Raw genomic sequence first — 26283 nt, 5'->3', positions numbered from 1 at the left:
GTAGACCTTTAGCTAACAGACCCTGACTCAGAATAAGCCCTCATACTTCTTTGTATGTTATCTATTGTTTGATCCTTACTGCCTGGCAATGATTAAGAAGTTTTACTTGTATTCCTGTGCAAATTGAATCCAATAAAAGCCCATTGAGGAAAAGGCTCTTGGTCCTTCTCCTTTGAGAGAACAGCCACCTTTCTTCCCCAAGAAGATCATGTCTTGGTAGACTTATTCTCATTCATGGTGGACAGGGGGCTCTGCAGACAAAGCTCCCCCACATTATAGGGCCGATGTATTCAAAACAGCCTGGTACTGGCATGAGAAAAGGTACATAGACCAATGGGACAGAATAGAAAGCCCAGAAATAAACCCCAGTCTCTATGGTCAATTAATATTCAATAAAGGGGACAGAAAAATAAAATGGAGTACAAATAGCCCATTTAACTAATGTTGTTGGTTATCTGTACAACTACATGCAAAAAAATGAAATTAAGCCACCAACTTATACCAATACACCAAAATAAACTCAAGTTAGATAAAAGACTTAAATATACCCATGACACCATAAAAGTCCTAGAGGAAAACATAGGCAGGAAAATCTGAGATATTCCACACAGGAACATCTTCACTGATATGTCCCTAGAGCAAGGGACATAAATGAAAGAAAAAACAAATGGGACTTCATCAAAATAAGCTTCTGCATGACTAGAGAATACATCAGTAAAATAAAAAGGAATCCAACCATTAGGGAAAACATATTTGCCAATGATACCTTGAACAATGGTTTATCTCCAAAATATACAAAGAACATACACAACTCCACTCCAGGAAGCCCCCCCCCCAAAAAAAACAATTAAAAAATGGGCTAAGTACTTGAACTCACACTTCTCCAAGGAAGAAATATGGAGGGCCCAGAAACATATGAAAGGATGTTCAGCATCATTAGCCATCAGAGATGCAAATTAAAACCATAGTGAGATACCACTTCACACCAGTCAGAATGGCCATGATAAACAAATTAACAAACAACAAGTTCTGATGAGGTTGTGGAGAAAAGAGAACCCTAGTTCATTGTTGGTGGGAATGCAGACTGGTGCAGACACTGTGGGAAACAGTATGCAATGTCCTCAAAAACTAAGAATGGAACTGCCTTTTGACTTGGCAATTCCACTGCTAGCATTATCCCCTAAGAATCCTGAAGCACTAATTCAAAAGACCCTATGCACCCCAATGTTCATAGCAGAGCAATTTACAATAGTCAAGTACTGGAAGCAACCTAAGTGCCCATCAGTAAATGAGTGGATCAAAAAACATTGGTACATTTACACAATGGAATACCATGCAGCACAATGAAGACAGGAACTCCTACCCTTCCTGACAGCATGGATGGAACTGGAGAGCATTATGCTATTGAAGTAAGCCAGGCAGTGAAAGAGAAATACCATATAATCTCACCTATAAGTGGGAGATAATAAACAATACAAACAAGCAAGCAAAATAGAACCAGACATTGAAATAAAATACAAACTAACATTAAGCAGAGGGGAAGTTGGAGAGGGGTTATGGGGGAAAGGAGGGGAAGGGTCATCAAGGAAAATGTATAAAGGACCCAATGGGCATAGCCAAAGGGAGGTAAGGGTAAGGGTTGGAGGTGGGGGTAGGTAGGGTTGGGGAAAGTGGTGGCAGGAAAATGTAGGCAACTATACTTGAACAAGAATTTAAAAAATTAGCCCTGGCTGGTGTAGCTCAGTGGATTGAATGTGGGCTGTGAACCAAAGTGTCGCAGGTTCGATTCCCAGTCAGGGTACATGCCTGGGCTGCAGGCCATGACCCCCAGCAACCGCACACTGATGTTTCTTTCTCTCTCTCTCTCTCTCTCTTTCTCCCTCCCTTCCCTCTCTAAAAATAAATAAATAAAATATTTAACAAAAAGAATTTTAAAAATTAAAAATCTCATTAACAAATCCATAAAGAATAAAAAAATGTTAGGCTTTTTAAAAATATATGTTATTGATTATGCTATTACAGTTCTCCCATTCTTTATTCCCCTTTATTCCCCTCTGCCCAGTACCCTCATTCCCTCCAGCATTTACCCCACCTTAGTTCATGTCCGTGGATCAAACATATAAGATCTTTGGCTCCTCCATTTCCTACACTATTGTTAACATCCCCATCTACTTTGTACCTACCATTTATGTTTCTTATTCCCTGTACCTCTTCCCCCATTCTCTCCCCATCTCTCCCCATTGATAACCCTCCATGTGATCTCTAGCTGTGTGATTTTATTCCTGTTCTAGTTTTTTGCTTAGTTTGCTTTTGTTTTTGTTTTTTTTAGGTTCAGTTGTTGATAGTTGTGAGTTTGTTGTCATTTTATTAATCATAGTTTTGACCTTCTTCTTCTTAAATAAGTCCCTTTAACATTTTATATAATAAGGACTTGGTGATGATGAACCCCTTTAACTCAAACTTATCTGGGAAGCACTTTATCTGCCCTTCCATTCTAAATGAGAGCTTTGCTACATAATCTTGGATGTGGGTCCTTGCTTTTCATGACTTTGAATACTTCTTTCCATCTCCTTCTTGCCTGTAAGGTTTCTTTTGAGAAATCTGCTGATAGTCTTATGGACACTCCTTTGTAGGTAACTGTCTCCTTTTCTCTTGCTGCTTTAAAGATTCTCTCCTTATCTCTAATCTTTGGAAATTTAATTATGATATGTCTTGGTATGTTTCTCTTTGGGTCCAACTTCTTTTGGACTCTCTTAGTGTCCTGGGCTTGAATGTCTACTTCCTTCACTAGATTGAGGAAGCTTTCTTTCATTATTTTTTGAAGTAAGTTTTCAATTTCTTGCTCTTCCTCTTCTCCTTTGGGCACTCCTATGATTCAGATATTGGAACGTTTGTAGTTGTCCCAGAAGTTCCTAAGCCTCTCCTCATTTTTTTGAATTCTTGTTTCTTCATTCTGTTCTGGTTGAATGTTTATTTATTCCTTGTGTTTCAAATCATTGATTTGATTCCTGGTTACCTTCCCTTCACTGTTCATTCCCTATGTATTTTTCTTTATTTTACTTTGTACAGCCTTCATTTCTTCCTTTAGTTTATGGCCGTACTCAATCATTTTTGTGAGCATCCTGCTTACCAGTGTTTTGAACTCTGCATCTGATAGATTGGGCTATCTCCTCATTGCTTAGTTCTTTCTGGAGTTTACTGTTCTTTCATTTGGGCCATATTTCTTTGACATACCTGTTGCTTGTATTTTTTAAGGGTTGGAGCCTTAGGTATTCACTAGGGTGGGTCAAACCACTTCACTGTGTCATGGCACTGTATGTGGGGGAGGGGTCAGAGAGGAAACAATGTGGATTGTTCGACTCTGGTCCCACTTTCAAGAGACTGGAAGTTCATCCTGCCACCATACCCCCCACCAGTTTTTACTGCCAGAGTTTGAGGCTTTATCTTTGAGGCACTGGAATCCTGCTTTGCATGGTCTGTCTCGCTCACCAGTTGTTCCTCCCACTTTATCCACATGTGAATGTCGGACCATCCAGTCCACTAGTCATTGCCTTGCCATGCATCCTCTCCACCCCCAGCTGCCTATTTCTATCAGTCTGAATGAATGCTTCTTCTTTTACTCTTTGGTTGTCAGACTTCCATGCAGTTCAAGTTTCTGGCTGTTCTGGTTGCTTTTTGTTTTTAAATTGGCTGTTTCCTTCTTTTGTTCATGCAAGGAGGCAAAGTGTATCTATGCCTCTATCTTGGCCAGAACTCCTAGAATGTTAGGCTTTTGGGTACGATTTGGGCAGGGGGAGAAATACAAGCAAGCCACTATGACCATCACACAACTAAATTGTCCAGCTAGAGAGCAAAGGTTTATGCCTGATGACCATCTACATTTAATTCCTCCAAAATTAGCATAGCCTAAGAACAGAAAGCTGAACACAACCCTTTGGAGACAGCCACACTTGAAAAGTAGGAGGAAATTCAAACAGCAAAATAAACCAGAAAGAGCAGTAAAAGGGAAGAAAAGCAGAATATTACAAGGCCATAACAAGGAACAAAAATTTAAGAATCTTAAATGGCGTCAAATGCAGTGAGTTCAGAAAAGAGAAGTGGCAAAAAGTGATTTGATTAGGAGGAAGTTAGCAGTGGTTTCCGAGGTTAAGTGGTTTCTAACTGGGCAGGTGGTTTCTGTGGTGGCTTATGTGGAGTAAGATATTTAGATGAACAATTTATTTCACACAGAACATAAAGAGCCATTATAATTAGATTCACTCACTCGTTCATCTACTTCATTAACATTTGATGTGCTCTTACAAGTGCCTAACTGTACTAAGTTCCATGGGGTAGAGATACCTAATAAAAAGCCATAATTAAGTCACTCTGGCTTCTGTCTCACAAGGAATCTGGATGAAGTTGTAGACCAATGACCTAAAAATGTTAGTCTCATTTCCCTGTAGCTGTTTCAGTTGATGTATTCTTTTATGAAATATCAGCCTTTTGTTTTCTTCTATGAATTAAAAAAAGTTGGGTTAGCCACTTCATAGGCAAAGTTTACTGCCTCAAAGGGGAGCAAACTAAAAAATCAAACCTCAATGTATCTTATGCATGCTAAGGAAAAGCAGACTTGCTATTTATACTGTTAGTGTTTTTCTACAAGTACAAAAAAAATACCCACTCAGAATAGTCCAAAGGAACAGTAATTCCCTCATTTTCATAAAAATGCATATATTATTTTACTTCTCATAATTTAATTGGTTGTATTGGCCGAATCACTAGCAGAGTACCAACTTGGATTCTGGCAGGAGGTGAAATACATCATGTCTCAAAGAATCCTGTGTGAGCTTTCAAGAAAAACAGAAATGGCATTTATACTTTGTATTAGGTATTTATTTCCATAAAACTTGGTGCCTAGAACATACATCCAACCCTTTTTAGGAATAGGCCAAAGCTGCCAAGATTTCCCCACTTTAAGAAAATATACCCATGGAGCTCTGCTTCTGAAAGTGGAGTTCAGAGCTGCCTTGCCAAGCAACCTGATGCCTAGAGTGTGACAACCCACAGAATACCTTTGGCACATTGAAGGTGGAGGTGAATTTTACAAACAAGTATGCACATGCACACAATGGCTATAAGGGACTTCTACAACTAAACAACGAAATAAACCTACCTTAAAAATAAATACATCAACCTACCTTAAGGGTGATATGTGGTGCTTTTTTTCTTTCTACATTCCATATTTTTACTTTTTTTTTCTTTTTGATAATGAGGGAGAACTTTTAACTTAAAAAAACTACTTAAAGAAAACTTTAAAAGGTTTTTCTAGGTCATCTTAGTGAAAAATCCCTATTGGAAAAGTGCTCTAATTATCCTCTAAATATTTTCTTCTTTAGCTTCATTAATTCTGTCAACCCATTGGTTGCAACTGAACAGCAGCAGGAAATTGGTGTTTGGTGGCAACTGAACAGCAACAGGAAATCCCAGTTTGGGTTGTGGTGAAGAAGGAAACTTTATTCAGTGAAAACGGTTCGATTGTAATAGCAGCATGGCCATCACAGCTTTGGAACAGCTCAATAGTGTTACAGTTCAATTATGAAACAGCATGGCTATGAAACATGACTGTGTGGTGACTGTGGGATGAGGTAGCCCTGGGACAAGGCAGCCCTGGGTTGAGGTTCCTCTCCCGTTAGACCACTCTGCTCTGTTCTGTCTGCTCTTTTCTGTTACACTTTGTGCAGGCCTGCTCCTCCTTGCTCTGGCATGTCTTAGGTGTTTCAACAACAGCTGAGGAAATGCAGTCTTTGATCTTCAGTGGAAGGGCAAAGTATGCTCTCCAAGCCAGAGGGGAGCTGACATATAAACATAAGTCCCCATCCCTGGTTCCTTATGGGTCTTTCCTCATGCAAATGAAGACTATTAAGCCTTGCACTTTGGCCTAAAAGAGACTGTTCTGATTGATCATAATGGAGCCACTCTGATTGGTCAGTAAAGATGCTGAAGGGGATATAGCAGTACAACTCTGACTGGACAGGGTTGAAATACACTTCCAGAAACTCTTTTATAAGGGCTGGTTCAGATGTCAAGTATAAGCAGGCAGCTCAGTACAGGCTTCCTCTCCCTAAAGGGAGAAGGGCTGTTTAGAAACAGCTTCTAGCCTCTGCTTTTAAATTTGAGCCTGGTTAGACACCAGGAGCTATGAGTTGGTATCTTCTTTCTCAGTGTCCACAATTCTAACAGCCAAAAAAATCTAATTTACTGCATTTGGGGAGCCCCTAGTTTTCAACTATTTTATCACTTTCCCTTATGTCAAAAGTCACCTACCTCATCGTGTTTTAATGAACAATATCCTCTTTCTGCAGTAACTCCAAGCATTTAAAAACATGTACTTGAAAGTTATTATTTATCTTAACTGGTAGCTAGTAGTTTTTGTCTACTTTATAACTGTGATTAACTCACTCCCTTACTATCAAGGACTGTGAGGATGTATAGCCATCAGAGATGAGCTAGGTTCTAATAGATGTACAAAGAAACCCAAAACCAAAGAAAGAACTCCATTTATAGTCAAGTTTTAAAAGTTTTCTTATCACCCTGAAGGTACTGGTTAAATCTATCCAACTTCTTAAAGCAAATTATACAAGAAAAAAGTCTGAGCTCTGGGAGAATGCTAAGAGTTTGCTATTTCATAACAAGGAGTATAATCTTTTCACAGGGAGTAGGTTTTTATAAACAGAGACATTACTTGTATGTGGTTTTATTATTTTTATTAAATTTATTGGGGTGACATTGGTTATCATATAAGGTTCAAGTAAAATATGATAAGTGAAGTAAGTCAGAAACGGTAAAGAACCATACAATTTCACTTATAGGTGGGACATAAAACTGAAGGCAACAAATGAACAAACAAAAATCATAGATGCAGACAATAGACAATAGTATGGACATTTTTAAAAAATCCTTACCTGAGGATATGTTTATTGCTTTTAGAGGGAGAAGAAAGGAGACAGAGAGAAGCATCTATCTGTTGCCTCTTGTACATGCTCCCACCAGGGATCAAATATGCAAACTAGGTATGTGCCCTGACCAGGAATCAAACCTGCAGCCTTTTGGTGTATGGAACAATGCTCCAACCAAATGAGCCACTCAGCCAGGGCGGGACATTAACTTTTTTTAAAGAGGTAATCTATAGCTCAGTTTTACACTTCTTATCTAAAACTTTACTCTAAGTAGAAATACAGGGCTTAGCTGTCTCAGTGGAAAACAACCATTCAGCAGATTCTCTTTTTCAAACAAATATTGATTAATTGATTCCAGAGAAAGAGGAAGGGGGAGGAAGGAAAGTTGGGGAAGAGAAAGAAATGAGAGAGAGAGAGAGAGAGAGAGAGAGAGAGAGAGAGAGAGAGAGAGAGAGAGAAATCGATGCGAGAGATACATTGATCAGCTGCCTCCCACACGTGCCCCACCCAGGGACTGAAACCACAATCTGAGCATTAAGCATTTGCCCTGACTGGGAATCGAACTTCCAACCTTTTCATTTATAGGATGACACTGCAACTAACTGAGTCACACCAGCCTGGACTCCAGCAGATTTTCTAAAAGTGAATTTAAGTATGATAATTTTAGAGGAAAACAATATTTATTGTGTAAAAGTTTTATATTTATTAATCAAAGGCACAAACCCAAACTAAGCTTAAGTTGACCATAACATTGACAATTAAGTCATATCAACTTGGTAAGGAAATATGAGCTAAACGAAGCTAATGAAAATAAGTTGCTTTAAATTTCTCAGGAAAACACAGTAATTCCAATATCATTAGTCAGAACCTTTCGAATGACAGAAGAAATATAAACATCACTATAAAAACCTTAACTTGGAGGCAGAGAAATGTAAACTGTAAGTGTGCTATTATCTGATATGTCACAGACCACTGGTAGTGCCCTTTAGTCTTGGGTACCTTAGGTCAGAGACCCTTACTACCATCTGGCAAATCTGATGGGTTCCATCCAACTCCTGACCAGAATTAAATTGCACAATGTCACTCTGTGCCTATCAGCAGAACAGAGAGAGACTAATCAAAACATTTTAACTTCTTAACACAAATTATGCAATCAAAACACACAACCTTAACTGGGAAGGAGCTAGTTTGAAGGGGGTCAATTTCCCATTTTATAACAGTGCATCAAAATAGAATATCCAGTGTCTTTCAAAGCCCCTACGTTGAGGAAAACAAAAACCAAGAGAAACACAGCATTGTTTCATTTACAATTTACTAGCTCTTCCAGCATTTCAGAGTGATAAGGGAGTTTCAATGACCTTACATGATGAATGGGACAAAAGGGAGACTTATAACATATTAAACAAATGTCTAGATTGTATCAGACTATTGGTGTAGATTTTTTGTCTATGGGTAATTAGTCAGTTTTCCAATCAGGCAATCCAGTAGTTCACAGTGGGGAATATAAATGTCCTAAAATTAAAGAAAAAAAGTTAATTTACTTATAACCCAAATTTCAGTATCTGTATTCACTTGCACACATTCTAATCGATTCTACTAATGAAGAACTTCATGTGTTCCCAGTCAGGGGCTCAATTAAAATGTGAAGCATGCCCTATGGATTAATCGAGCCAGCAACAGTCCTCACATTTTACCACTCAAATACTGAAGTTACTGAAACACACATTTCCCCAAAATCTGGTTCCTGTTTAGGCTAGATGCATTTATGGCTCTAAAAATAGTCCACCAGATGACTGTGATTATGAGAACTAGGTCAAAGACTAGGGGAGCCCTGGCTGGTGTAGCTCAGTGGATTGAGCACGGGCTGTGAACCAAAGCATCGCAGGTTCGATTGCCAGTCAGGGCACATGCCTGGGTTGCAGGCTATGACCCCCAGCAACTGCACATTAATGTTTCTCTCTCTCTTTCTTTCTCCCTCCCTTCCTTCTCTAAAAATAAATAAATAAAACCTTTAAAAAAAGACTAGGGGAAATGCTACTATTAGTCAAGAACAGAGTGTGATTGCCAAGGAACCCTATTTCTCTTCACACTAGGTTCAAATTTGTTAGAAAGTGGACCACTTAGGATCTTGAGGCTGGGCATGTGTAGGTAATCCCAAAAAGGCTAATCTATCTTTTTTGGCTATGCCTTGTATTTAGAGGTCTGAGCTGCCTATGTGGGACTAACACAGTACCAATAAGATTTGAAGGCATTACTAGACCAGACCTTACGGCAAACTTACTCCATCCATCACATACACAGGCTGAAGCAAACACAAAGACTGACAGAGCTGAGGACCAAAATGAATGTACCTTAAAGTTGTAGAGGAGTAAGCCGTGTAACATTGGTTACACTATCTCATACTGGTTATTTGTTATAGCTCGAGAGAGGCAGTAAGCAAGAAAGATTCCAATCAGCTGCAAATAAAATGTAAGTTAAATTAAATATACACGGCAAAGAGCTTAAAGATCTCGGGGTGTAGGTACAGTCTCCTTCACTTCTAATTCACTAATGATTTCCTTCCTTAAGTTTTACTAAACAGCTATGTTTGCTACTCTGTAGCACCTAGATCATAGTCAACCAATATAACTGCAGTTTTACTACTACTGTGACCTGAAATTTCATAACTATCACTGACAAAAAAATCACTGAAGGAAAATTCTAAATGTCACAAATTTGAGGAAACTTTTCTTACTCTTACTCTCAGTTATCAGAACAAAAACAGTGTGGCTTAGAATAAGTATCTTATCAAGTAAAATCTCCATCTGTGAGGACAGAGATTTTCTTGGAGGGTCTAGAGAGTGTTGCAATGCTGGCAATGTTATGTAATACCTCTTCAGTCCAGTAAGGTTGCCACTAACCACTTGTGACTTTTCAACTTCAAATAGGGCTTAGAGTAAATGAAACAAATATTAAATTTCATTTAATAACTAGAAACTTTAAAAGGTGGTTAGTGGCTATTTTATTAGACAGTGGAGATTCAGACATAGCTATGCCTGTTACTTTAGAAATATATTGAGATTAGACTTTATCAAAATATTTTAGTCTTACCTTCACAATGTTTAATGGGAAAAACTTTATCCCTAAAAAAATTGTCTAGAGCCACAATATGGACTTTCCATGCTACTGTGAGACATAGCAAAACTCAAGAAATACAACTGTATCCACAATATAGCATCTACCCAAAAGATAGACACATATTGAGTGTGGGGTTATATGATCAAATTTTAATAGGCTGGGACTTATATGCAACTCATCAGGCAGTTGCAGCCCAGAGGGAAAAAAAGATTCTATTAATGTTTTAAAATCTTGACTGACTGCAGAGCAAAGCAAGGTTCCCATCTATTTCATGTTTTTTTTTTTAATGAACTGTGATATTAGTAAGTTGCCATAACTAAAGGGTACCAGATCTTTCTCCAATTAACTGCTTTCAATATATATATACTGGTAGAAGTTAATTTTAAGCCTTGCTTTTTGTAGTTTCAAGGCATGACTGGCAATGGTAAAAAGAATAGGTTAAATGGGAATAAAAACCTAGAGAACTTCATAATTGTGGAAAACAATGTAGAAAAATAAAAGATCCAAGACATGAAAAGTATGAAATGAAAAGAGCAAAACATTCCTTCTCAAATACGGTAAATATAGACCCCATCACAAATGATTTACTATATGTTTCATATACAAAATAAAAGTATTTCTATACTGTGATGAGCAACTGAGAGTTTTGTGAAAATGTAATTTCTCTGAAAATGCCTGTACTGTCCAGGGCCCTAAAGCAAAAACTTAAAGCCTTCAAAGAAGAAATCTTCTAGCTGACACCTATAAAAGTGATGAAATAGTTCCTAAATACAAGGATTTACCTGAAAACAAGCAACTCCAAAGGAAATTCCAGCAACGACTCCCATTTCTGATTCTATAATGGCCATGACCTTTATAAAACAACCCTAATGGGAGAGGAAAAAACCATTAAGTACAGCACAAACATAACATTTGCATCATACATGTCTGCAGAAAGATAAGCTTTAGCTATGCTAGCTTTTACCATTTTATTAAAACTTACTTTCATGTAACAAATCCTGTCTCTTTTCAAGCATTTTAAAAGGAGGTTTTGACAGAAGTTTAAGGAACAGAAGTTTCACTTTTTAGATTACACATTTAAAAAAATGTTTCTTGCTAATTATATGAACTCAAGTCACAAATTTTCTGAGTTTCAGTTTCCTCATTTACTCAATGAGAATAATACCTACCCTATTTCAGATTATGTGTATTGAGTAAAAATTAAAAATTAAGTCAACTCTGTATTCAGTTAGTATCTACAAAATTTTTTAAAGGCTGCTTACTTCATTGTTTACTTTATCAGGATCTCTCTGAGGAGAACAATCTTCAAGTTTACAGCAGCTCTTGGGAAATCCTTTTTCTAAGTAATAATTAGTGTCCTTCCAATCTCCAAAGTTGGTGGCACCACAACAATGCAACTGAAAAATCCCAACAAAAACGTTGATACTTCATATTATAACTTTGTTGTCAAACATTTAACCTATCATCTTAGATTACAATTTGTGTTCAAGACATTTATTATATTTAATGATATTTTGTGTGGCTATCCTCAATTATAATTTGAAACATGAACACTTGTTTCAAACATCAAATGTTTCTAACATTTTTGGACTGGCCTTACTTTCCTGCTATTGTTGGTGATCCTCTCCCATGATGTCAGCAGGGAGTGAAAGTTTCACATGTGAGAATGATTAGGAGAAAATGGGGATATGTCCCTTAGTATCATTATACTCTTCTTTCCAGGGACATGTCTCCATTTTTTCCTAATCTAAGATTATAAGAGTATAGGACAAGTGGACAATACCTACTAGCCAGGACCCTATCCTCCTCTCTCAGGGGACAAGAAATGTGCTCTCCTCTTGGGAAGCTACCACCCCACTTACCGTATTTTGAATCTTGTCTACTGCATTGCTTCTATAATCTCCCGTAGCATTATACTGCTTTAAAGCTTTCTCATAATTATTCTTAAAGCTGTTCTTAATCTACAGCAAAGAAACACAAGGACAGTAAACAAAGATTCTAAAAAAGTTCTTTTAATTTCTAGGTCAAATAAGAAATTCCTACATTTTGAGGGGGGGAATGCAGACAACTGTACTTGAACAATAAAATTTAAAAAAGAAATTCCTACATCTGGCCAATGGTCATATCTTTGACAACAGTAATATGCATGGTAATTAACTTATATGGTCCAATCCTGTCCTCCAAGGGATATAGTTTAGCTGAGTGTATTACTAAGCAAAACACTGCAATAAAAGATGATAAGCATCACAAGTACAAAGTGCTGTGGGAACATGTATTTATTCAAGTGGCAGCTCTATACTGCTGTATCCCCTAGCCCCCAATCTTTATCCAATTTAAACAGTATAAATTTGATACCTATGGAATTTTTAAGCTACAGAATCTTACTTTGGGAGACTATACTACCAGTTTGTGAAATGCTTTCATTGCTGAGCCTTCACTGCTCACTGAATCATTTCCTAACCCCAGGCTTAACAGAGTAGAACACTGATTTCTAAATCAATATTAAGATTTTCATGATTTGAATTAAGTATATCTAATCTTCTCTGTGTGGCATAAGTGGAGAGGGTGTCAATTTTGTGTTTTAAACAATTTCATATCAAAGTTATAAATTGTACTATTTCCACTTTAATAGATACTTATACACAGAAAAATGACTAAAAATACATGTGATTATGTGTACCTTTAATTTTGTTCTGGTAATTGTTAGTGTTCACAGTTTTCTACATCTTCTTTTATATTAAAAGTGGGCTAGAATTTTTATAAGAAAGCCATTACAGGTTGCAAATTAAAGCTTTAAACACAGCTGTGAGTTTTAAACTAGTAAAAGCTGTCTTTAACTCTGTGACTTAATCCCTTTTATCTCCCAAACTCAGGCTTACCTCATGTCTGAAAACAAAACCTACGATGGCAGCGACCAGTTCAACCAAAAAAATGAGAGTTAGAAACATTGCATACTGCAGGATAAAAAGAAAGTCCAAGTCAGCATAAATAAGATACATCACAGCTGCAAAGGAAGTCAAAGGGGAAAAATGGTTTGTTCAGTCTGCGTGGTTTTTTGTTGAAAAGGACAGGGAAAACACAATAAAAGTGGTAATTAGCAGCTGAACTATTACTTGGTAAGTTTTCATAAGGAACAAGAAAATTCTTAAAAGGCCATGGCCAGTTCCAAGAAACAAAGCCTACAAAATACATGTAAAATTTGTCAGGAATCAAGATTCAATTCTAAGCAAAATTAAGGACTCACCAGTTTTAGCATCCACGTAGAACTTCGGCAGGTAGCAAAACAGCCGAAGGTGCCCAAAAGAATGATGACAGTGCCAGTGCCAATGAGCACAAAGGGAACATTGGTGGCCTTCTCATTTAAAAGAGAAAAATAATTCTCCAGGCTCACCTTGCCCCAAATGCCAATGGCAAGAAGAATTACACCAGTGATCTATGCAGGAAATCAGAGAATATAAAGTTATACACTGTATACTGAAAGTTATATGCTATATATTCAAGCCACAAACCACTCAGTATGTAAGAAATAATAGGTGTGACAAATTATTTAACAGTGTGTGGCCACAGATCTGTGGCTGGGATATGGCAAACAAGGTGGGTCATAGAGGCGGGTACAAACAGGATCTGCACACAAGGACAGGCCTTGATAAAGCCACCCGCAACACCATCAGGTAGCCCAGGTAGCCAGGGTAAAGCCTGGGGCAACTAGAGAAGGCACCTTAATAAAATCCTTAAACTTCTGTTTGTTTTTTGGAAACACAAGCCCAGAGCATATTTGCCCTAGGGATCAAAACTTTCATAACTATTTTACTACCGCCTTAGGAAACCTTCCTGGAGGAAAAACGTTTTTATGAATTCCAGAACCTCTCCCCTTCCCCCAAGTTTAGAAAGATGAGGGATAGTACACAAAAGCAAGCCAAGGGCAGACGGGCGGGAGTGGGGCCATTACCACACTTACTTACGAAATACTCCCTCTTAAGAGGGGAGGGGGTAGGGGGAGTGGGAGAGAGAGAGAAGTGAGACAGAGACACTATTGTGCAAGCAAGCTCTCAGGCTTGCCAGGCCAGCCCGGCCTCTCTAATGGTCCAGGGACACCATCTGCGTACTCTGGGGGGTTAACTCCCTTCCTCGCACCTACCCCACCCTCTGACCCCGCAATGCTAGGCACATCTGGGTCCCAGTTCAGCCTACCAGTCACCGTCGTCCCGCACCCCGGTCCTGATGCAGACGAGATGCCGGAGCTGGAGCCCAAGCAACTCATCGCCAGCACTTGATTCCCACAACAACCTTCTCTCAAACCTCTCTACCCCTTGTGTCCTTTTGAACCCCGGATATAAGCTCCCTCCGCTCAAGTTCACACCCCCAATCCAAGCCCAGGATCCCCTCCGGTCCCCGGAGGCCTCCGTCTCTCACCCAGAAGATTAAAGTGTAGATCAGAAGGACACTCTTGAAACAAGTAATGACTGGTTTAGTCTGCAGTCTCCGAGACCGGGACGCCATGACTAGCCCTCAACCCTACCCCGTCGCACAGGGCGAGCAGAACAGAGAGAGCAAGGAGTGGAGTCCCCGAGTCTCTCCGGAAACTGCCGAAAACTTACGAGCGTTCACAGCTAGTGAGAGCTGGCAACACTGCTGAGTTTTCTAGAGGGTGGAGTCCAGGACGCTATCCGGAAAGTGACGAAAATTTCTGAGCTCCCTTTGCCGAAGGCTGCTGAAGATTATGTGCAAAGGTTGTAGCGTCCGGAATTTCTTAGATCTTTCAGCGGATCTTGCCTCCTTTTTTCTACTAAGAATCTTTCCCGCACCCTGCCTGTCCTCCACCCTTATAACTTTGAATTGTTTCTGTCACCCGCAGCACCCGCGCTCTGAGATTCTGCCTCATAGGCCACTAATGCCCTAGAAGGAAGGAAAGGAATAAAAAGAGGTTAAAAGTAACTTAATTACATTGTATTACATGGCAAAATACCCACAAGAAATATATTTCCAAAGGGAACAAAGTGGACTGCAAATCTGTAAGTACAATCACACGTTTTTGAGACAAAAACTGACGGGAAAAGTGTAATTTACTTGAGTGGAGGGATTAGGCTGATTTCTTTCTCATTTGTTTTGTGCTTCTCAATTTTTAAAAAATATAAAATTTTTATTTATTTATTTTTAGAGAGAGGAAGAGAAGGAGAAAGAGAGAGAAACATCAATGTGTGGTTACCTCTCATACCCCCTACTGGAGAGGTGGCCTGCAACCCAGGCATGTGCCCTGACTGGGAATTGAACTGGAGTCCCTTTGTTTCACAGGCCAGCAATCAGTCCACTGAGTCACACCAGCCAAGGCTTTGTGTATGTGTGTGCTTTTCAATTTTTGAACATTGTTTTATGCAGTAGGTAGAAGCCATAAAAATGAATAAATTGTGGGAAATGATCACTTGTTGAAAAAATTCCAAGGTAGGTATGACAGGTTGATAATAAAGTTTAGAATTTCCTCTTCTTACTTATCCTTGAAGTATGTAATTGGAAAGTTGAGGGATGTTTAAAAGTAATTAATGCTGAAATATAAGTTCTGCTATTAGCTGCAAACTTTTAAAAGGAAAGGTGCTACAGAGAATGTCAGGTAAATGTAACCCCTTTTAAAATGTTACCAGTAAAACTGAAAGGCACTGTATATTCCAGTTCCAGGTTCTTCAGATTAAGAACCAGCTGATCACAAAAAGGCTGAAATTTAAGGTCACTCCGCTAAGAGCAAAACCAAAACTACAGATTACTGTGCTAGTATTATTTTTCCTTTTAAATCATGTGTGTGGGTAGCTCCATGTTCCCATGTTCCCATCATGAACAGGTAGGTCTATATTGTTACAGCACAGAATATGTACCAAGGTCTGGTTTCTCAACTAAAGTGTAAACTCTTTGAGAGCAGAAACTGAGAGTCTAGTGAGGATGTGTTATTTCTAGAGGGATGGGATTAGAAGAACATATCAGTTGCATATCCAACCCATTATATCATCATTGACAAAAGCTTAACATCATAAATGAGCATTTAGTAGTATCACTATGGCAAATAAAGTCCTGCATTGTGAGAGGTAAATGCCCAAAGCTTTTCACTTGAAACCTTGCTTTAAACATATACCACAGAACCAAAAAACAGGAAAGTTCCATTGACTTAGTCACACAGAGCTTCCCTGTGCTTTGAATATTGACCTAGGACCAGTTCCTTTTAGCATCATGCCAGATGTCTGAGGTCTAAGAGAGCAACTATTGGAGAATGAATTATTGCACTGCCAGGCTTTACACTAAAATTTTATCCTAAAATTTAAAAAGCCTAACACATAAATGAATGGAGGGAATGGGTAAATAATACAACTATACTCCTATTAGCACTGAAACAAGGTCATCAGGAAATAGAGCATACATTAACTTTTCAATTACCACATATGTCATAGCTACAGGAAATGAGGTTTGAGAGCCTAAGTATATTAAAAGCTTTCTTCTGAAACTAGATAACACTCTTTTAGAGGTTCTCCTATTAAAACAAACAAATATCAAGGGAAGTCTTGCTAACTCTTTGTCATCTTAAATGGAAGTTTCCTCTGAAATTTAGGCTTGTACTGTGTCCTGCAAGAGATTTGCAATGTAAGCTCCAGAGCAAAGAAACATTTCTGTGGCTGAAGAAAAAACAAAATAGTCAAAGCAAAAGCTACATCTGATTTACAAAAATGTGTTGATTTTCTTCCTCTCCCTTCCTCTGCTACTCACAACGCTGCTTTGTTTGAATAAGTCAGTGCCAAATTAAACCACAAGATGACATGGAATTTAATATTCCTATGGCCACAACACCTTGCACCCCTGCCTCCCATGCTGCTATATCCCCCTCCCCCCTGCCATGCCATCAAACCCAGAAATTCAATTTAGTTCAAATTTAGGCCTGGGTTTGGGTCCAAACACAGACCATAAAGGCATCTAATCACATTTAAGGCAATGTAAGAAGTAATTCTCTAGGTCAGAAAATAAGTTTATTCTTTCAAGTATTAATGATGACTGTAATATTGAGTTTTGACTATGTACCAAACACAGTTGCTAAGCACTCAACACTTGTCACCTCATGCATACATCACAAAAGCTGTTACTATGAGGTCAAAACTACTACTGGCAGCAGTTTACAGATGTGGAAACAGGTTCAGAGAGGCTAAGTAACTTGCCTAGGACTAAGTCCTGCCAACTTCAGTTTCCCTCATTAGAAACAGGGCCCACTCAGTGATGAGACATAGCTATCATTGTGCAATTGTCTGGGCTGAGAATAACCTTACTAACGACTGCTGTACTAAGACATTTAGCGATGAACAAGATCTCTTTAGAGCCCCTGAAGTACAAGAACCTCAATCATTTCCCCAATTTTGCCTTGTATTTGAAGTTTTTTGGTGAGTTTTACTTTTGCTTTTATTCCAATAGCCCAAATGCCTAAAAAGTTACCCTGCCCATCCCAGAGTGGTGTGTAGAGAGTTCAATACATTTTCTGATATAACCTCTTAATTTCTCCTTCTTCCTGATTACAAAAAAACACATATTTGATACTGAAAATGTAGGAAAAAAAGGAAAATGTGTTTTAACTATTGTTGCTGCTTGTTTTACATTCAATATTTAGTAGGTATTTTTGTTCCTTTCCAATTAACTTCTTGTAACCTGGGAGATTAGTCATTTAAACTATGCTCCCTCTAACAAATACGATATCACTAGTTTCCTACTGCTTTTCCAACATTGTCTGTTCCACAATAGATACAGTATGATTAGCTCCCCAATACATAAGATATTCCCTATCCTCTTCCCTTCTCCAACCTCACTCAAAATTTCTGCCCCCTACTCAAGTACTTAGGGTTCAACTCAAACCCAACTCAAAGAGAGTGTCCTTCTTCCACCCCGCAACAAAACCTCCCACTCCCTTAGGACCTCACGTTCTCCCGTTCCCACCTCTCCTTACCACCACTCCCCCACCCCAACCCCCACTATCCCTCCTCCTCCCCTACTTCTTAACCCCCCACACAATACTCATACTCTGACCATTCATATTAACTCAGACTCTTAATTACTACAGTACCTGATACTTGCTTTCTTCTCTGCTTACCTGTTTCATATCCTGCTGTCTACATGTTCAGACACTATTTGAAGAGCCAGTGTGGCAGGCTCATTTTCCCCTTTTATACTCTCCCCAACACCTTAAGAAACAATGCTCAATTGATGAGCTTGTTTGATGCTCAGCCAATCCCTGTTGAGTTTACTGGTCATGGCTGATCTGTAAGGCTAATCATTTAATAGTGACTCAAGGTTTGATTAATTAAATTATATTAAAGCCTAAATGTCTACGCCATCCCAGTATGACACTGCTATAAAACAGAAAAATTAAGTGGAGCTGCCGTGTAATATCTTGGACCATTACTACACTCTGTCTTAGGAACCAGTAAAAAGACATAAACCATTTCACTCACAATACATCATATCTCTTATTCTTGTAATGACATTCACCCTTTTGATTTTCTAATACTTTTTCTAGTATCCTTTCAATTACCTTTGGCTAAATGCCTATCATAAAGTTTTAAAGCACCTCCTACCTATTAAAACCTAATTTTACATTACTGCCATCAGATAAACATCATTTAAACACACAATTTAAACATCATTATTTAAATAGATAATTCATATGTACAGTTTAAAAAAGTAGTTTCCTAAATAGAAATATCTTTTTATATCCATTGCTTCTTATGCATTTTCATTATTTTTTTCTCTGAAATTCTCTTCTATGTCTATTTGGGACACATAGAAATGAGAAATACTCTTGAATGGTATTAAAATTCACAATTCCATGTCAATTTACTTTAATTCATTTTCTATGAAACCTTGTTTCTAGTCTAGCCTTGTTAAGCTTTGCTGAGATCTCAGCAAGGCAATCTGTTAGGAAATAATATTTCTTAAAGCTATCTGATTGGCCCTGGCTGGTGTGTCTCAGTGGACTGAGTGCCAGCCTGCGAACCAAAGGCTCACCGGTTCAATTCCCAGTCAGGGCATATGTCTGGGTTGCAGGCCAGGTCCCCAGTGGTGGGCACATGAGAGGCAACCACACGTTGATGTTTCTCTCCCTCTCTTTCTCCCTTCCTTACCTTCTCTCTAAAAATAAATAAATAAAATATTTTTAAAAACTATCTTATTGACTTCTGAGTGGCTTCATATTAAAAGTCTTGAAGTTGAAAATGATACTGAACTTCAAGAACTTTAAGAAATTGATATTTATATGTATCAGTGTTGTCAGTCTCTGTGTCTTTGTCTCACCTTCTTAATCAAATGATGTGGACAGGTGTTTTATTTAACTATATCTTCACAGTGTCTAACACAGTGTTATTCACACATAGTACGTGCTTAATAAATATTGGTTTTTAAAAATTAACCCCACCTATTTTGGATAAGCTCTTTGTATATATTACGCTTCACAGAATACTGTCTCTCTTATCTGATTTTATCCCCTTTGTTTTCCCTATGATTCCCATATTCTTCCCTGTTCACCTTCTTCTTTAACCTCTCTCTGCTAGCCGTCTGTCCTGCTCCTTCCAGCTCTAATTGGGATGTGAGATCTTATGCAGCATCCTCATCCTAGCATGTGCTAGTGTCTGTGTCTGGTGCTGGTGAAATGAAGCAGACCCTATACACAGTCTAGTGGGGAAGAGAGTAAAGTTTGAGATTAACTAGTATATATAGTATAGAATAAAGATTATTAGAAGTGAACAATAAGTGTGATAAATCCTATAATTGAGACATGTACACAGTGATGTGATAGAAAAGGAATTTGAAGTAAACCAGCTCTGGCTGAGTTTGGTTGAGGGCAACTTCTGAGAAGCAAAGAAAATATGGTTTTCACACACCAGAAAAGGAGGGAAAGGAATGCAAGGTAGAGCAAATATGTCTGTACAAAGGCACTGAGGTGTGAAAGGAAGAGCAAGTAGTTCTGTATGTCCAGAATGACAAGTCATGGGGTAAATAATTAAAACTAAGGTGAGAATATAGGTGGGGTATTCTTGTGAAGGATTTGGAATGCCCTGCTAAGAGTTCAGTGTGTACTCTGCCAAGAGAGAGCCAGTGAAAGGGTTTTTCTTTCTTGTTTGTTTGTTTTTAGGGAGAAAACAACTATGGTAAAATTTATTATTCCCTCTCTCTCTCTCTCTCTCTCTCTCTCACACACACACACACACACACACGCATTTAATAGATTCACTATTTTCTAACACATATTAAGTGAACACATTTTGACCTCAAGGGCCCTACAATCTGGCCCTACCCTATTCATTCAACTTTGTTTCCTACCACTCCCCTGAACCCTCTAACCAGTTAGCCCAGACCTCTCTGACCTAACAGTAAGCTTTTGTTTATGTCATTCACCTTTTCAGAGAGCATACAAAGGACTGCCTCTTCCCACAGAGTGCTTAGAGAGTCCTCACAGTCTATACCACACATTTTGAAACTTTATATGATCTTGTAATATTTTCTAATTATTTGTGTCCTCCTTCCTTCCTCTACTAAACATAAACCTTCTGGAAGCTGGAGAGTAAGCTCGTTAAGATCAAGGCTCACAGAGTTCTTACTACTGTTCCCCCAGGTCTTAGCTCATAGTAGATGTCTAATGAATGTTACTTCCTTAAGCATGAACAATTGTAATCAACATTTTTGTTGAATGTATGTCTCCTCCATTACATAGGAACAAGAACTTTTGCCTTTTTTGTTCACTGATGTTTCTTAAGTACATAGAAGAGTGTGTGGTACATAATAGATGCTCAATAAATATTTGTTAAATTAATTATGGATTCGGATGTCAGGGATTTTTGTCCATCAACCATTCTTAACACAGTAGATGCTTGATAAATTTATTGAATAAATGAGACCAAGATCATATCTTCTACTTCATTATACCACTATCACTATTGAATACACGGTAGACATACAATACATACTTATGGTTTGTGGATTGGAAATGAAACAGGCTTGTTACTAAATTTTTGTTCTCATAAGCACAATTCTTCTCCTCATAACTTAAAAGTGGTTACAAATTTGCTTGCACATACAGGGAATAAACCCTTTCTACAGCACTTAAAATCATTTCTACACAACCATTGATTTCTCAAGGACATAAATGTCAAGTCTGAAGGGAAGGAGAAGGTAAAGAGTTGGCCTGAACTATGGTAGAATAGTTTCATTATCAGATACTAAAAAGAAAGCTTGTTAAGTGAAGAGAAACATATCTCCCCATCACAGGTCACTGGGAAACAGCTTAGCAATGGCTATAACCTCGTAGGTTTGCTTAAACAGCCTTCAGCTAAAGCCTCTCAAAACATGCTTTCCCTTCACTCTTATTATAGGAAATTAGCCTTTATTCTTCTTGGTATTTGTTGTAAACGACATAATCTTATCAGAAACTGAAGTCCATAGAAGTTAGTCAGTTGGTGCTAGGGTTTCAAAGTGTGTTTGACCCTATACATATGGATGACAAGGCAATTAAGAAATTACAGGGAAGTCTTGAGGAAATGTCAGTCAGCTATGTTCTCTTCTTCTTGGAGTTTGGGAAATTCCTTTTAATTCAATCTTGATGTCATGCTGAGTCATAAAAGACGTGTTTTTCAGTGTGCCACATCTCTCTAGGAGGCCCCTTAGCCAGGCTGTTAGTCATTACTATAAGCACGGGCATGGGGCCAGCGCCATTCACACTTTCCCCTGTTCTGCAGCAGACTGATGGAGTTCCTCTAATCCTTGTGTTTCTTCTCCCCAACCTCTCTAAAACACTTCTCTGAGGGAGAAACAGCTATATCTTGGGAGCTAATATAGCTTTAAGGAAAAATTTGGCAGATGCGGATGTCCTAACATCTGGCCAGTTTTAACAGAATCCCGGAGGCCCAGACAGACCACGAGTCACTCGTTCTAGGAGTGTGAAAGTAGAAGGTTTTTCGACTGATGAAAGAAGCAGAGAGGAAGGAGAAAGAACCAGGAGAGAAAAAGAGAGCAGAAAATCCTATAAAACAGGTAAGATCTGCTGCTTAATCCCTCTATACTACACTACCCCTAGTTCACAACCATGGTGGGTAATGAGACCCATGACTTGGGCAACATGGGTGAGGGTGAAGAGGGAGAAAGAAGTTCTTTTATGAAACTGAGCCATATGCTGCTTTTCATTTGAGCTGTGACTTGCCTGCAGGCACAGGTTCCCACCACCTTCCAGATGCTCAGCAGAGGGATGGCTGACTCCCGTGAGTCAAATTTTCATCCTGAACTTGTGAAGAAGATGGGCAGGGAAGTGGTCACAGTCTCAGGGCACCAGGTCTGGAAAAGAAAGCCCTTGCTCCTGAACCAAGAAATTGCATTGAGGCTGCATGTGGGAGGCACGTTCAGTGATTAGTTTATCTCGCTGTTCATTTTCCTGAATTTCTCTTTAAACTCTTTCTCATTCTTTCGTTCTCTCTTTCTGCCTTTATCTCTTTCCTTCAGCTTTGGCAGATTACTTTTCTTTCTAGCTTCCTTCTCACATCTTTTCACTTTCCTTGCCTCCCTAACTTGCTCTCACTTTTTCTCTACCCTGCTTCCTTCCCACTGTTTAGAGAAAATCTGTAGTTAAGTAGCAATAAATTGCTACTTAAATGAATTTGTGCTATTTTTGGGCTTCTCATGTCCCTTTCGGACTCTGGCCAGAATCTACCATCTTTTTGCTTCTCCATTTCTGAGACTGACTTCTTTCTGAGCATGCCATTTCATTGAAAGTATGTGGGTGAAAAGGTGCTTGCTGAAAAATCCAGTGGCTGGTTTATACCAATGGGCAGCAAGTTTTTATACTGTCATTTATGAGGTATTTGCCTACTGGGAAACACGAAACTGAAATCCCATTAAAGTGAGGACAGAACAGGAAATAATAGGGCAATTGGAACTTGCTCACCCTCTCCTCACATACTTCAGTATGTTCTTCCCAACCTCACTTGACTTCCTGCTGGCTCAGCAGGGTAAAACTAGAAGGTTAGGTTGAACTCTTCAGCCAAAAACCGCTACCAAACCACTAAGCTTCAAAAACCAAATATAAGAAAATTACAAGGGTATAGTTACTGACTAAAGATAAGAGGTATTCAGTCCTGTCCAATACAAAATTGGTAATAATAACTAATAAACTAATATATATTGATTTTCCCTATGTGCTAGGAAATAATGTACTCTATAAGGTAGATACTGTTATTATTCTCATTTTTATAGATGAGTAAGCTGAGACTCAGAAAAGTTAAACACTGCCCAAGGTCTCATAGCTAGTAGAAACAGAATTGGTTACATATTGAGATGTGTATAACTTCAGTGTTCAAGTTTAATGTATACAGGCTAGTGCTTTCCCAGATTAGCAGTTAAGAAAAAAACAGCTAAATGGATTAAATGACCAACTGGCAGTTTTTAGATCACAGACTTTCATCTTGATTCTATATGACTGTATGTTGGTCCGTTCTTGGTCTTAGTACCTCAATGTCCCTCTCTATAACTTGGACCATGGAATATTTGCATCTAATCTCATCAGAGTCCATTGAGAATTGATTGTTTTACATCATCTTCCTTCTGGGAAGAAAAAAAGACCATGTATAACAAATAGAGTCTTGCTATTCTATAAAGTGAAGATTCTTACAAAAGGAGGGTAATAACAGGAATATGTGAATTTAAAAATCTCTCTTCTTCCTTGCAGATTCCACATTTCTGCTTCCTCTCACTTTTGGAAGCTAACTGATGGCCGATTTATGAAATTTATTTTCCTTTGCCCTGGTACTTCTGGCCACCTACTCCTATTCTTACCTCCCTAATAATCTCTACTCCTTAAAAGGATGGCTGGTCAAATAACTCAAAGAGGAGCTCTCTCTCTGCTGCTCTTCCTTGCTCCAGCAGTGACACCAACATGGTATACAGGTAAGTTCTAGGAGCTGTAGCCCATTATTTCCAGGGCTGAGACCAAGTCTTGGAGAAGGAGTTAGACTGCAATGAGAGACACTTAAGTTAGATAACAAGAACTATTCTCAACAACAAAAATGGTTAAACATTTCAACAGGATACCAAGGAAGGCTTTTGAGGCAAAGTAACAACAGATATTTAAAAATAGGCTACACCAGCTAAAAATGAGAAAGTTGGACTACATGAATTTTGAAGCCATTGTTCTCATGTGCTTCTGCACTTAGCTTCCTCCCTCCCTCCCTTTGTCTCACCCCCAGACCTTATTTATAGGGTGAGATTTTTATAGCCCCTTTGTGCCAGAAATATTAACAACAATACAGATTGCATTGTATCAAACAGGAATTTTCCAGTTTCTTCTGGCTTGTTCCTTACTTCAGAAGGGATGGATAGTTCTGAATTCCTGAATGTTTTATCCTTTGCCCCTAGAGACATAGGGAGCTGAAAAGCACAAACTCAGTGAGGGGAGGGAAGAAGGGAGGGGTGGAATGATGGAAGGATAATGAGGGGGCAGACAGAGGTTTCTGATGGAGCCCAGCTGGCATTCCAAGTGCTAAGAATATTCTGTGGCCTGCACTGTCTGCCCTTATGGGTACTGGAGGGGGGGAGTAGGGAGAGACAGGCCCAACCAATGTAATTAGGAAAATATCCAGAGATGAGTAAATAACAAACTGCTTTCATCACAGCCACAGTCAATGCAGCTAAAAGTTTCCACATGCCCTGAGCTCCTGGTGGAGGCCTTTGGCAATAGCTCTTGTTTGTCTAGAACAACTACATGAAGCTTTCAAACAAATATGCAAGCTTCTTCTTCTCTTTGGTTTAACCTGGCTTTGTAGGGGGTAAAGCACAAGGGCTGACATTGAGATGAAGAAATTCAAGTCAAGCCCTTGGCAGAGTACATACTGTCTGGAGTTAAAGGAGCCATCCTCCCCAAACTTCCCAAGTTACAGTTCAAGTATGCAAGACCAAAATTCAACCAAAGACCATAAGATTTAGGAAGTAGAGATTAGATGTCTCAAAACTCAATTTTGAACAGCTGTAAGAAACCTCATGGACTACAAAGGCCTTTACCTTTTCCAGGATGAAAGCCTAATCTATTGGAGTCTTGAGGAAAGGGTAATTTTATTTAAAAACTTAGATCATCTGTAGTTCTTAAAGGTCCATTGCAAAGGTGGCACTGCCACTTCCATAAAATCACCAGAGTCTGTACTCCTTCTGAGGAGCCCATGCTGTGAAATCTCTGACAGCCCTGCATACCCACTCATTCTATCCTATTCTGTTCTTAGGAGGCTATATGATGAGACAAATTTAGAATTTCCCCCCGTCGCTAGCTCGGCTGTCTGAGCTTTCTCCATGCATTTGTTCATTCATTCACTGTGTACACTATAAATAAATATATATATACACACATATGCACACACACACACATATATAATGTATATATACATATGTATACGTATATATGAGGAATTTATTTATAAAAAATGTGTATTTATTCTTACACGTTTAAACTTCAACTTCAAAGTACTCTCCATTTGATGCAATACACCTATCAAGATGTTTTTTCCACTGCTAAAAGTAGTTTTGGACTCATCAATTTTGATGCCTCTTAGTGTTTCTGCTGTTTTTTGTTTCACCTCTTCACATTGGCAAAATGTTTGCTTTTGAGGACTTTTTCCATCAGGGAAAGAAAAAAAAAGTCTCTTGGGGCAAGATCAAGTGAATAGGGAGGGTGGGGCACAGGGGTCATGCCCTTTTTGCTCAAAAACTGCTGAATGCTCAGTGCAGCGTGGGCAGGTGTGCTGGTAAATCACCCATCATGAAATGGGCAAATGCATTGAAAGGGTCTTCAGAAAAATTCACTGAAGCTGAATGCAGCCTCCAACACCAACGCCAGATGGTAAACCAATTCAAGTGGGTTCCTAGAACACTCACCTAGTGGGGGAAACATGTACTACAAGGGACACACCCCCTAGAAATAATTTTGGGTTTTGGGGGGTCCCCTGCAGGGATTGGGAAGGGTTAAGACTATGAATAATGCAAACAGTGTGTTAGAGGTGGATATTGGAATATATGTTCAATCCAGGAAGTCAGACCATATTTGCTATTATAAGCCAAGTATTAGTGTGGATCTGAAAATAATCTTCAACTGCCAATTACATTTACAAGCATACCTTTGTGAAGGACAGTGCTTGAGAAATGCTGCACAAACCTCTCTACTCTGGGACTGAAGAAGGACAAACAGATA

At 38.8% G+C, this 26283-nt stretch overlaps 2 protein-coding genes across 5 annotated transcripts in view; one reads left to right on the top strand and one right to left on the bottom strand.

Moving 5' to 3' along the window:
- Positions 1-8232: 8232 nt before the first annotated feature.
- Positions 8233-14641, bottom strand: TSPAN6 (tetraspanin 6). Of its 4 annotated transcripts, none has more exons than XM_045817718.1 (8): positions 14469-14638; positions 13300-13488; positions 12935-13009; positions 11918-12016; positions 11318-11452; positions 10838-10921; positions 9290-9394; positions 8233-8450 (listed from the first exon to the last, which is right to left on the bottom strand). In XM_045817718.1, the coding sequence occupies exons 1-7, from the start codon at positions 14553-14555 to the stop codon at positions 9326-9328; spliced, it is 738 nt and encodes a 245-aa protein (XP_045673674.1). In that variant the 5' UTR covers positions 14556-14638; the 3' UTR covers positions 8233-8450; positions 9290-9325. The 4 variants fall into 4 exon arrangements, with proteins under 4 accessions (XP_045673674.1, XP_045673677.1, XP_045673675.1 ...); XM_045817721.1 differs by lacking the exon at positions 14469-14638 and adding an exon at positions 14247-14379; XM_045817719.1 differs by lacking the exon at positions 12935-13009 and having other exon boundaries at positions 14469-14641.
- A 7161-nt stretch (positions 14642-21802) lies between these two features.
- The window catches only part of SRPX2 (sushi repeat containing protein X-linked 2), a 48989-nt gene continuing 44508 nt past the window's right edge, over positions 21803-26283 (top strand). The window contains exons 1-2 of the mRNA XM_045817578.1: positions 21803-22094; positions 23779-23996. Coding sequence (XP_045673534.1) covers positions 23915-23996 — 82 coding nt within the window. The 5' untranslated portion in view covers positions 21803-22094; positions 23779-23914. The remainder of the gene's footprint in view (positions 22095-23778; positions 23997-26283) is intronic.

This window comes from Phyllostomus hastatus, unplaced genomic scaffold (genome assembly GCF_019186645.2).
Source record: "Phyllostomus hastatus isolate PE091 unplaced genomic scaffold, TTU_PhHast_1.1 phas_scaffold_28, whole genome shotgun sequence".
Taxonomy (NCBI): Eukaryota; Metazoa; Chordata; class Mammalia; order Chiroptera; family Phyllostomidae; genus Phyllostomus; species Phyllostomus hastatus.
This window is presented reverse-complemented; position numbering and strand designations above follow the sequence as displayed.